We start from the raw sequence: 12,371 nt of genomic DNA on the forward strand, positions 1-12,371 counted from the left end.
TACAGAAGCCTAATGCTCTCCGCTTCCTGGCCCACACATCTTGGGGTGCAGACCGTTCCACTCTTCTCCATCTTTACCGTGCTCTGGTCTTGTCCAGATTCGATTATGGTGGTCAGATTTATGGCTCAGCAGCTCCTTCCACTTTGAAACTCCTTGAAGCTGTCCATCAATGTGGGGTGCGTCAGGCTACTGGTGCCTTTTGCAGTAGTCCTGTTGGTAGTCTTCTCACAGAAGCAGGGACTCCCCTTCTACACATCCGAGAACCACCTCCTTGTTTCTTATGCAGCCGCCATTTACCAATTCCCTGACCATCCTGTGCTCTTCACCAATGAGAAATATCTCCCCCGTAACACCCGCCCATGTGGGATTTCCAGTTGGCATGTCTCAGTACTCTCTGCTGCCGGGATCTCCATCTGCACTCACTGGACTGCACCCCGTGTCTTTCCTCCCGTAAACCCCCACCCCCACGACCATGGATTAGGACCGATCTCTTCCAGGGTCGTAAGGTCTCTGTTGCTTCTATGGTTTTCCGGCATCTTGTATGTGCCATCCTTGCAGAGTTCCAGAGTGCCACCATCTTTTACACTGATGGTTCTAAGACTACTGATAAGGTGGGATACGCTTTCATGTCTCCTACTGGCTTCGAGCACCATTTGTTGCCAGGATCATGTAGTGTATTTACAGCAGAGCTTCTAGCCATTCACAGGGCCCTCCTTTTTGTTTCTCAGGCCTCCCTCCATAGTGTTTTAATTTGTTCAGACTCCATGAGCAGCCTGCAGGCTATTGATCGATGCTACTCTCATCACCCCTTGGTCTCTGCCATCCATGACCTTCTCTCTGCTCTTGAGCATGCTGCCTATTCAGTCGTCTTTCTCTAGGTCCCAAGTCATGTTGGAATCCTACGGAATGAATTGGTTTGGCTAGAGAAGCAGATACTTATCCCCCATTTCCTTTCACGATTCCAGCTGCTGATATGTGGATCTACGTCAAATTGCTCTTTGCCAAACAGTGGAATGCCATCTGGAGCGCTACTGCGCACAGTAATAAACTCCGCACCATCAAGGAGTCTACTGCATTTTGGGGCACTTCTTTCCACCCCTCTCAGAAGGAGTCCACTGTTTTATGCTGTTTACGTATTGGCCATACCAGATATAAGGTTCTCCTTTAGTCTTGGACCAGGGGCAGGTTAGTTGTGGTTGGGACTCCTTTTGCAGTCTTCACAGTCTGTGACCCCATGACCGCCCCCCCTTTTTTTCCAGTTTTTAGATTTGGCCTCACCTTTAATGCTTTTACTGTGTGTGTTTAATGTTCATTCTTTTATAATGTGACTCTTCTGACTGAATCCATCCACTTTTAGCATACCCTCTTTCTTATGTAACCCACTTTGGAATCGCGGGACTGATGACCTCACCATTTGGTCCCATACTCTCTCAATCAATTGAGCAGCAGTGCATATCGTGACCATTGAAGCAGGAGAGTGGGGCCTAAGAGGAAGTACGTGAAAGCACTGGATAAAACAGGAAGCTGTTTCCAATACCTGTATGCCAATTCTCAAATTTGTCGGCTGCTTACCTGTATGTCAATTCTCAAATCTGTCGGCTGCACAGTTGAAAGGAAGGATATTTGTTCGATTGGATGTATGTAAATTGATGTCTGATAAACACTTTGAAATTACACTGATAGAAATAAAATGGCAAGCTTGGGGAAGTTTAAAAAATGTGCATCATTTCCATGGGCCACAATAAGCAGCCCAATTACAAGGAAATAGTGAAAGGTTATCTTACAGTTCATTTAAGTAGACAGGTTGCAAGATCTCCCTAAAACTAAATTTTCTAATGTCGTACATAGACAATTTTCAGAACAATTGAGCTAAATGCCAGAGGAACGTAGTGAATGCTTCCACTAGGAACGTAAAACTCTGGAACATTATCAAGGTTGTTGGCGAATAAATATTATGTCTGAATGCCGGTGGTGAATCACACATGAAGAAGTGACACGCAGGAGGAAGGGCACAAGCATTCATTCACGGGCAAATGTAAAGAGGGGCAATATCTCCACTTGGAAAGCATCCAAATTACCATATTTGCTTTGTCCAAGTTACCTTTTTTTCCTTTTACCATTTCACTTCCATCTTCCTTTCATTGGGTAAAGATGTCGATGATGGTAAGAAAACCTGAAGCACTGTAAAGAAACGGGCTTCACATTAATGATCAGCACAATCAATTGGTTAAAAATTCATATTTTTATGCAACCTCCAAACAAAAAGTCAGAATTTGTTGACTTGTGTTGTTAAATGTATTTACAATCCGTTAACATTTGTTTGTCAATATTGGTAAGAAGTTTAATTTGAAATTTTATATTATGTAGTAATGCTGATATACTATACCTTTTACCCCTGAAGTAAGTAATGGTCATCAATTGTGTCTGTTATTGGTTTTTCTCAATCTAATTTTCCTGCTTTATGAACATACGACAGTTGTTGTGATTTCTATACTCAGCTTCTGTGTCAGACAGGATGAACAGCAATCTGCGACTCTTTGCTGATGACGTAGTAGTATACAGGAAAGTATCATCGTTGAGTGACTGTAGGAGGATGCAGGATGGCTTACACAAAGTTTCTATGTGGTGTGATGAATAGCAGCTAGCTCTAAATGTAGAAAAATGTGAGCTGATGCAGATGAGTAGGAAAAACAACTGCATAATGTTTCAATGAGATGTGTGCTGCTCACTGTCATATCTATTAAATATCTAGGCATAATGCTGCAAAGTGATGTGAAGTGGAATGAGCACATAAAGACTAGTAGAGAAGAATGGTCGACTTTGGTTTATTGGGAGAGTTTTATGAAAGTGTAGTTCATTTGCAAAGGAGACCGTATATAGGCTGCTTGTGTGACGCATTCTCAAGTACAGTAAAAGTGTTTGGGGTCCCCATCAAGCAAGATGTCAAAACAATTCAGAGGGCCGCTATGTTTGTGGCTAATACGGTTGATCAACGAGTAGAAATGGAGGTGCTTCATCAACTCAAATGGGAATCCCTGGATGAAACACATTCTTATTTAGAGAATGGGCATTTGCAGATGACTGCAGAAAGATTCTACTGCTGCCAACATACATTTTGTATAACGACACTGTAGAAAAGGTAACTGAAATTAGTCCTCATATAGAGGCATATTGGTAGTCCTCCTCTGCTCGCTCCATTTGTACATGGTACCCTCTGCCATACACCACACAGTGGCTTGCAGTGTGTGTAGCTTTAGATTTTATTCTGTAGTGAACAGTTAATTACATTAGCTGCCACAATGACCAACAATACAAGTAAAATTGAAAGTCTGTATATTAATGCATGCACCATCGCCTTATCGGAAATGAATGAACAAAGCAGTCAATGATAAACGGTTTCTAAAAGTCATTCAATGTGGTCACCACTTTGAGCATTGAATAAAAGAAAAGAAATACTGGAACATTTTTATACTTTCTCAAAATATTTGGGTATTGTGAAATACTCCAGAAATTGTTTTCCACATCTGGTCTCAAAGGGCACTGTATTTATTGTCTGAAGATGGTGAAAACCATACCTTTAGGCTCGCTAGTGGCCATAATATTTTTGGACTGTGTTTGTACAGTGATCTTCGGAGGCTTGGTTTGGAATCACGTTTTGTATGACCAATTGTACTGTTTATTTGTTGCTGATGCAAAGACAGTGTGGGACATTCTCCGCATGTCCTAAGCACCATTTTGAGAAAAATGTATGTGTTGGCGATGATTCTCTACACAAACCATTTAACATGCATACTACCTCTTAAAAGTGTGTGCTCTCACTGATGCTCTGAAGTGTTTTATTTTTGCCTTAATACCTTTACATGTTTAAAGCATTTAAGATGTCACATTTGGTATGACTTTGTTCTACTGGTGAATTTAGATATATAAGTTCTTTTCAGGTGTGTTCTACCCAGTTGAATAATTGGCTCTCTGCACACATTTTCAACAATGAGACTTGATGCCATTTTCACATAACTGTTGAGGAAGGATGTACTGGTTCACTGGGGCATTGTTTTCTATTTCTTATCGATGCCCTCACCTTTAGGCAATGGGTGCCGTGGTCAAAGACTCAGTTGCTGAAAGTTCACACACTGTGCTCTTTATGCCAAGCAAAGGAATCATCATGCTAAGATGTCCATATTTATTAGGTAACACTCAAGTCAGATTTGGGCTGTTTCTTTAAGCACACATACAGGGTGTTCATAAAATCCAGGAACACTTTCAATTATTTATTGCACATGAACCAAACATTGTACAGATATCATAAGTGTCATGTGTCATTTTGAAGAGAACCCCCCCCCCCCCCATGTATACTGCCACAGCGTAGGTAGTTTGGTAATTTGCTGATAGTCAATGCTAGTCGCAAACATGGTGAGTTGAGGTGTGGAGCGAGCTTTGTGAGTGTTGGAGCTCGGGAAAAATAAGTGTGCTACAGCTGTTCAATTGATGTTTAGAACCAAGTATGGTAAGAAGCCACCAACAAGGAAGGCCATTTACCACTGGCACAACAAATTCGTTGCGACAGGTTGCTTGTGCCCGGCAAATCCCAGTGTGAGTGAAGTGAAAGTGGTGTGCATACGAGAGACATTTGTAAGGAGTCCAAAGAAATCGGTATGCCATTTATCCCATGAACTCGAAATGTTTGTAAAAAAAAACTTTCAGAGTTTCTCTTCAAAATGCAATATGTATGACATCTGTACAATGTTTAGTTCTTGTTCAATAAATAATTGAGAGTGTTCCCGGACTTTTATGTACACCCTGTATTTAGAAAGTATTGTTTACATACGTCTATAGTGTGTCCAGTTTTTTAAAATGCTCAGAAATGGCTGATTTGGTGGAGTCCAGTACGACTTTCACACTCCGTCGCTCTCCTCAATGCTGAATATCGTCTAGACACTTTGCCGCATTGGCAGAGGATGCAGTGAACTTGATTTGCAGAGGCCCAAATTCTCTCAGATCCTAATATACGAAGGGTAAAAAACACCGAAATAACACTGCTGTGGGTGGAGCTTGTGCAGCACACATTTCTGCTGCTAGGCGTGTACAGTGCAACTCATTGCCAGTTCAGAGCTGCCTGTGTTGCAGACCTGGTTTGTTCTGTTCATTTGCAGTGCTCTTTTGTTCTTGTTCCGTTTTCCATTATGCCAAGTTTAAGTGAACAACATGCAGTTATGAAATTTTATTTTCTCCTCATAAGAAATGCTGCTGAAACTGTTTTAATGTCGAAAACAGCTTACCAAGGTGGTGCTATGGGAAAAACTCAAGTGTATGAGTAGTTTGCTGGATTCAAAAATGGCGACATGTCGATTGATGACAAACCTAATTCTGGACATCCATCAACTACCCGAATTGACAAAAATATTGAAAAAATTCGAGAGCTTGTGCTCACACTGTCAGACAATTGATCAACTGTTAGAGAGATTAGTGGGTTATCTTTGTGCTCGGTGTTCAACAAAAAAGACCAGATTTGTGGCAGACAGGGGACTGGTTCTTCCAAAACACCACACACACACACACACACACACACACACACACACACACACACACACACACACACACACACAGCCATCTGTTAGTTTTTGGCTAAAAATGGCATGATTCTGCTGACCCAAGCATCTTACTCACCTGACCCGGCTCCATGCAACTTTTTCTTATTTCAACGCATGGAAGGACAATGATTTGACAACACTGAAGTCAAGGAGAAAAAAAAAAAAGTCAACCATTTTGAGGATGACTACACAAAAGGTTTTGAACAGTGGGACAAACATATTAGTTGTAATGGAGGGTATTTTGAAGGAGATAAGATTGTTTTGTAAACAATTTGAAAATATATAGCTTTAAAAAAATTTTTTTTTTGGTACCCCTTAAAAGTAAGGTTGTGGACATGCTTGGAACACTATTGATGTTATGCATTCCTAGTATCCTGCTGACCTCATTTATAACACTGCCCATGAATGCTATTGTCTTGGTGTCTCTTGTTGTTGCTGGCTGTTGGAAAGTGCTATGTACTTGCTGGTTGTTATAAACATTTCTTTTGAATATGTTCATGAAGTGTTTGAGTCTGCTTGTAACCTTTCTTTGAGGATAAGTGTCACGAGCATTTGTCACACACAGCTCTGCCAAACCACCCATTGCAGAGCCCAACTTAAACTGAAACACAGGGCTTACCAGAAAGAGCTCAAATACTTGAAAATCCCATTCAAAAGCAATGGTTGTCACAATATGCAAATACAACTCACATTTTGTGGAAGGTAATGCTAACTTGAGAGCAAGATGAGCAGGAGACTGAGCCACACTTCATATGCAGGCAATACAATGAATAAGATCAGCAGGATTCTAGGGTGGCACATCATCAAATAGTGTTCCACCCATCACTTAAGACCTTGGCTTTAGTAGCATCTGTGTGATTTGATTTGGGCCTCCACGAGACAAGTCTACTGCATCCCCTGCCAATGTGGCAAAGTACATTGGAAAAGAAGAAACATTCTGTTGAAGGATATAAGTGACTGATTTATGAGCTTTATTTGATTTTTGACACAAATCACTTTCCTGATACAATCATTACTGGGTTTAGCACACAATGGCAGCTGTCTTCAGGTGGGCAGCACTCTGTGAACTAATATTCATGCAGTGTGAAACTGAACATATTACTAGAAATCATGGAATTCTGAGGGATGACTGAAAAGTAATGCCTCCACCTTTGTAACTCTCTAACAGTTGGCAGCATTAGTATGCGGCAGGTACTGGCTTGTTCCGTAGCATCTTCTCTACAGCTCCAGTTGACGGGAAGCCTTAGCGTTGAACAGTTGTATTGTTGTAGTGTAATGTATGGAACACTGCAGATGGTCAGTGCGATTTAAGCAATGTGGAGTCATTGAATTCTTGACAGCAGAAGGTGTCACCCCAAAGGGAGAATGAAAGCAGTTTACGGTGACTGTGTTGATATGTTGATGCTTGAACATCTGACCTGCGTGACTGACTAAGCGTTGCTGTGACAGCAACCACACAGTTTCACAAGCAAAATGTTGACAAATTGACACAGACAGAAAGTGCAAGCACAATTGGCATTTCGCAGGAACGTGTGGGTCACATTATTGATTTGCTTGGCTATCGGAAGATCTGTGCACGATGGGTACCCCGGATGCTGACTCCTAAAATGAAAGTGCACTGACTTGAAATTTGCCAGGAATTTAGCACTGTTTGACTTCTGCCTGTTCCTGATAATGAAAGACGATTTGCGGGGACATCATTATGCTTCTGATGAAGACGTTGAGAGAACAGACTGTGGTTGCGGAAAGTTTTGACTTCTTCCGTGACGGCTTCAGAAAACTTGTTCATCGTTGGCTGGTGATTATGTGGAAAAGTGAAAATTGGTAATTAAAGATCACATTTTAAGCATTATTTCTGTGTTTGATTTATTAAAATATTCCCATCCACACCCAATCAACAAAGGTGGAGGCAGTGATCTGCAGTGGAATGTCGATCTTGTCAGCTGCATAATCTCTTCTGAGATTATGGCCACTGATGTGAACGACTTGCAGCCTGAAGAGCAGTGCTATCAGCTATTGGAAATTGTTCCAAACTGATCACTCCTGTTTCCGTTTTATAACAAAGCCCTTACTCTGTTTTAAATATGGTTTAACTACTTCAATGACCTGCATTCTACTTTTTTATTCTAAAAACAAGACAAAAATTTTGTAACTTCAACAATTTTATGATTTTTACTAATAAAGAATTGTCTTTACAGATCTGCACATCCAGTGCAGAGAGTAAGGGGGGGGGGATGTACACTTGCTGATTTTTGTATTGTGATCAGTTTGCCATCACACGGACATTTGTCCACCATAACATCTGAAGGTGGCATTGTGGGCTGAAACTAGTAATGATTGTATCATAAAAAGTGACTGTGCCTAAGATGGTTCATAAACCATACATTTGCGAGACACTTAACTGCAATCAAGGAGATGTGTAAAGAGAGTAAATGTCAGACACAGCTCCACTGCCCTCCCAAGTTGGCCATTATAGAGATTACTCAGAAACAGAACATGCCACAAACAATGAAAACTGTCCTTTTTGAGAATTAAAGAAGCAGTACTTCCAGACTTAGATAGTACCTGGTAAACGGAGATAGTCAATTCTGTTTTGTGGCCAGGTATGGGGTCATGGACTTACCATAAACATTAATTAAAAGGTTTAGAAGTTCATGTAATTGAAATACTACCACATACTGGGGATCAAGAATGGAATAATGTGTGAGAGGGACAGCAACCTTGTGCTACAGTTACACAGATTGGTAGAGGTTGCATGTATATGTGCAGAAGAGTAATTATAAGGGGCGGTCAAATGAAAATGACAGATGAAAAAAGTAATTGCCATATCTGTTAATACATTTTTCCAACTGTGAGACAAGGTCAGTGTGTCTTCACAGAAAAAGGTTTGAAGTTGCTTACAGGACCAGGATTGTACCCAGGCATGCACCTCTTCATTCAGAGCACATCGACAGCCACAAATGTCTTTCTTCAGGGCACTAAAAATACGGAAATTGCATGGGGAGGGATCAGGATACCATCCTGGTATGGCTAACTCCTGCAGCATAGCTGAAACAATGTTGGCAAAATATAATTTCATCCAGGCACGAGTCCACCCTCCTCACCATTTGTGCGTTTACTATTCCACGTTTTTTGGAGCTACTCGACAGCACTAGTAGAACTGTATTAAGGCAAAATTTTCTCTCCTGCTGAGGTGACACCATTAGCAAAAAAGATGTTTGAAATAGGCCATCACTAATTCAGTGTAACATGTCTATTCAGATTTTCTTTGATGATGTCTCCTATGCAGGAGATCCCCGAACAGAAGCCCCCAACAATACTGAAAAACCTGGAAATTTTGACAAAGTAGTAAGTTTTCCTACAGTATTACAAATAAATGTAATTAAGTGGTCAGCATATAATAATTATAGTGGAAAATGCTTCTTTCCAGGCACTAATGAAATAAGCACACAGTTTGTCGGAGATGGTTCTTCTAACATGCTTTATTGTCATTTCATATCCATGAATGTTTTTTGTGCTATTTATGTCTGTCAGAGTTAGGCATTGGTTGCTATTACATATTTGGTACCCTAATTTTACGATAACCATCCAAAACCTTGATTAAAATTAGCCTCAAAATCCTCTCACCTGTCTGCTCTGTCAGATTCTGTTAATGCAGCTTTTATACCAAATAGCTTAACTGCTAACTTGTAAGACAGCAGTGAATTAGTCATTTGCACACAATCACTTGTTTTAAATACCCTTAGTGGAAAACCTATGAATACTATGACAGGTTTTCAGATTTAGTTTACTGGAAGGCTAGCAAAGATACTCTGCAAGTTAGCATGTATATGATGAGAAAATGGAACAATTTTACAACAAAATAACTTAAGATCTTTGTATGTTTTGGTGCCATCCCATTTAACTGCTATCAAAGTACAGCTCATAGATAACTTCATCTTAAGACAAAAGAGTAATTGGAAAAAAGTAATAGGCAAACACTGTTATAAATGAAACATGTGGCACACACACAATACATAATTTGGATTTTCATTTTTTCTTGCACCCATTAGTGAACCATAGTATGATATTCTCATTGTACATGTTAATATGAGAATTTCATTAATTTTATTTTGATGTACGTGCAGGAAAGTTTGAGGATGCACTGACAGACATGGAACAGGCTGTAAGACTGGAAGCAAAAAATGGAGAATTTGCAGAAGGACTAACTGCTTGTCTTACAAAGAAAAATCAAGTAATTGCAAAATAATATTCTTTTGTATTAAAATTCAATCTGCTTGACAATCCATGTAATAATTTGCAATACAAATAAATTTGTAACTGAAATGCATATTGTTTCATTCATCATCAAAGGCACAATTAAATGTTTATAAGACAGGGTATTGCCATGATGCTGAATTTTTTTCCTCACAAACATGTATATACATTTACAAAACAAGCACTGTTGATTTACACAATATTTTTGAATTTTATTGTTTCACTATATTTGGTGTTATTAGGAGAAAGTGCACCCACTTTTTATTACCTCTGGAGCTAAAACTTTTTTTTTTTTTTTTAATTTTTAGCTAGGAGAGTAAAATGTTCCAATATTTTTTTAGAGATCAAAAGATTAAAACAAATATTTGTATCAACACAACTAACATGTTGTGCTTTTGACAAATTTATTTACAGGAAGATAAGGTACCTGATGATGCTTTCTAAACATTTGCATTTTGACACAGTCTCAAAGATTACCAAAGAAGTAGCTGTTAGAATTTTAGGCACTATATTTGCACTGTGACAACACAAGAAGCTATACAGATTGAAGAGATGCTCAAAAGAAGTGCCTTGTTAGAATCTGCACACATCTGTCACCTCATGGTCTATAGCCACAGCAACATTTCAATGATGAATATCTTCTTTCAAACATAGTAAGCAAATCACTTCTTGCCACAGTGACACCACATATCTTCTAAACTTTGATAACGTTTGAGTTGCCTATCTTCAAACTGATGGAGAATTGTTACTGCCGGAGAAGCAACAGGTAAAATTCTTTCCATTTCCCGACGATATTTCGCTGCTGTCTTCTGAGACCATTACAGCGTGGAACACACGTCCGATGTTTATCCTTTACTAATCTTGTCAGCACAGACACCCAAAGGACTGGGCCCATACACCATCCCCCCAAGATCTTAGAGGGGGCTGATTGCCGTGTCCCCTAATAAGACAAAAAGTAATCAGCACCCGCGAGATCATAATTCTCATCACCAATTCTTCGTTGAACCTGAAAATAAAATGCTGAAACTTCTTCAATAATACAACAGGCAGTGGAAAGCATATCCCAGGATTAGTCAAGAGGTCAACCAGTCATTCGTCAGTTTAAGCAGTCAAATAAGTCATGTGAAAAATTATCTTACTCAATACTCGTGCAAATGTGAGCAAAACCAGTACTGACTTTGAAATGTTATGGTCTATTGTATTTACAACAAAGATACTGACACGACCTATAACTAAGAATAGAAGATTGGTTTAAAAATACACGCATCAAAGGCCTGTCTATCTGTGACAGAAGAATATGATGAAAACATCATTTCAGAAACTAACTTTGTAGCTAAGATAAAGCAAAAAATACTAATACGCTGACATACCAAAAGATGGAATTAGAATGTATCATAAAGCAAAACAATTATCAAGAATTTATGAAGATGTAAACAATGATTTGAGAAACACTTTTTACGTGATAACCGACCATTGGGGACCCTCCAGACGAGCGCGAGTGGGCCCCGTGTTGTGGCCTGGGAGACCTATATCTGCCAAGACTTAGTCATGCCAGTTCTCCTGCTGGCTGTCTGTGTCACCAGACAGCTCCTCACTCTTTATTTCTTAGGTGAACCACTGGCAGAGCGTCGCCGTCCAGACCGGCGGTCCCTCTCCCTGTCTCTGTCTCTGTCACCAGCTCCACCACCACTTCGGCGGTGGGGCCTCTGCTGAGCTCGTGCACGTTCCCTCTCCCTTTCACGTTCTGCTTTCCGCATTTCTGCCATACGGCGCTCGTGTTCCGCCATGTGCTTGCGCCTCATTTCTTCCTTCACCACTATCTGAAATACCATTTTTTTTGTCATTGTATGTACAAACAGTATCAAAGTTAGGAGTAAAATGAAATCGATGTGTTATGTCTTGTTAATAAGAGACAAAATTGTTAGCAGTATGCCATGAAGGATCTGTGATCTGCTTTTTTGTTGACTAATCATTTATACATGACTCAGGAAAATCTAGCAGAATATCATCTTATACATCAGGAAGAAAGAAAAACAGGAAGTAATAACTTGCATGAATTAGTTCTCACAAAAGAAAGGAAATCAGTTCTTTTCTAGGGCATGGTTCAATTCATTGGAGAACACAGTATTCCAACTTGAAAATCTGCTCACTCTTCCACCATGTAGGAACCTGTAGTTTAATGGAGACTGTTCCAACTTTGCCCCATAGGGTTTGGACACCGCAAGGCAGCTGCACGTGGTAGTCTATCCACCATGTGGGCGCTACTGCAAATTGTTCAGGTCTTGTTTTGTAGCTTGCTGAGCCATTTTCCTACCCAGCGTCTGTGGCCACTTACGATCACATATGCTACCCTCCTCCCTGACTGCCAGCTCATCAGCTGTTTGCCCACACCTGCGTAAGGGTGGGCACTTGAGCCTGGCTTAATGTGATGCTCTACTGATGTAGCAACTTAGTATTACTCACATAAAGCAATCTGAAGTCAAATGATATTCAGTTCCTAGAAATCTTAAGACCAATATGAAGAAT

At 40.1% G+C, this 12,371-nt stretch overlaps 2 protein-coding genes across 7 annotated transcripts in view; one reads left to right on the forward strand and one right to left on the reverse strand.

The window, feature by feature from the left end:
• LOC126458387 (tetratricopeptide repeat protein 32-like) overlaps window positions 1-9,914 on the forward strand; it is a 60,116-nt gene extending 50,202 nt beyond the window's left edge. For all 4 annotated transcript variants that reach the window (XR_007585627.1, XR_007585626.1, XM_050095377.1 and 1 more), the window contains one exon: window positions 9,716-9,914. Coding sequence is in view for 2 of the 4 variants with exons in the window: in XM_050095377.1 (XP_049951334.1) it covers window positions 9,716-9,837 (122 nt within the window). In the remaining 2 variants the exon portion in view is untranslated. The remainder of the gene's footprint in view (window positions 1-9,715) is intronic.
• A 14-nt stretch (window positions 9,915-9,928) lies between these two features.
• LOC126458385 (apoptotic chromatin condensation inducer in the nucleus) overlaps window positions 9,929-12,371 on the reverse strand; it is a 113,363-nt gene continuing 110,920 nt past the window's right edge. Inside the window, exons 13-14 of one of the 3 annotated variants that reach the window (XR_007585625.1) lie at window positions 11,317-11,665; window positions 9,930-10,785 (exon numbers count right to left, since the gene is read on the reverse strand). Coding sequence is in view for 2 of the 3 variants with exons in the window: in XM_050095374.1 (XP_049951331.1) it covers window positions 11,444-11,665 (222 nt within the window). In the remaining variant the exon portion in view is untranslated. Of the gene's footprint in view, window positions 11,666-12,371 lie in introns of all 3 variants that reach the window. The other 2 variants (XM_050095374.1, XM_050095373.1) reach the window with 2 other exon arrangements.

Source organism: Schistocerca serialis, chromosome 2 (genome assembly GCF_023864345.2).
Source record: "Schistocerca serialis cubense isolate TAMUIC-IGC-003099 chromosome 2, iqSchSeri2.2, whole genome shotgun sequence".
NCBI lineage: Eukaryota > Metazoa > Arthropoda > Insecta > Orthoptera > Acrididae > Schistocerca > Schistocerca serialis.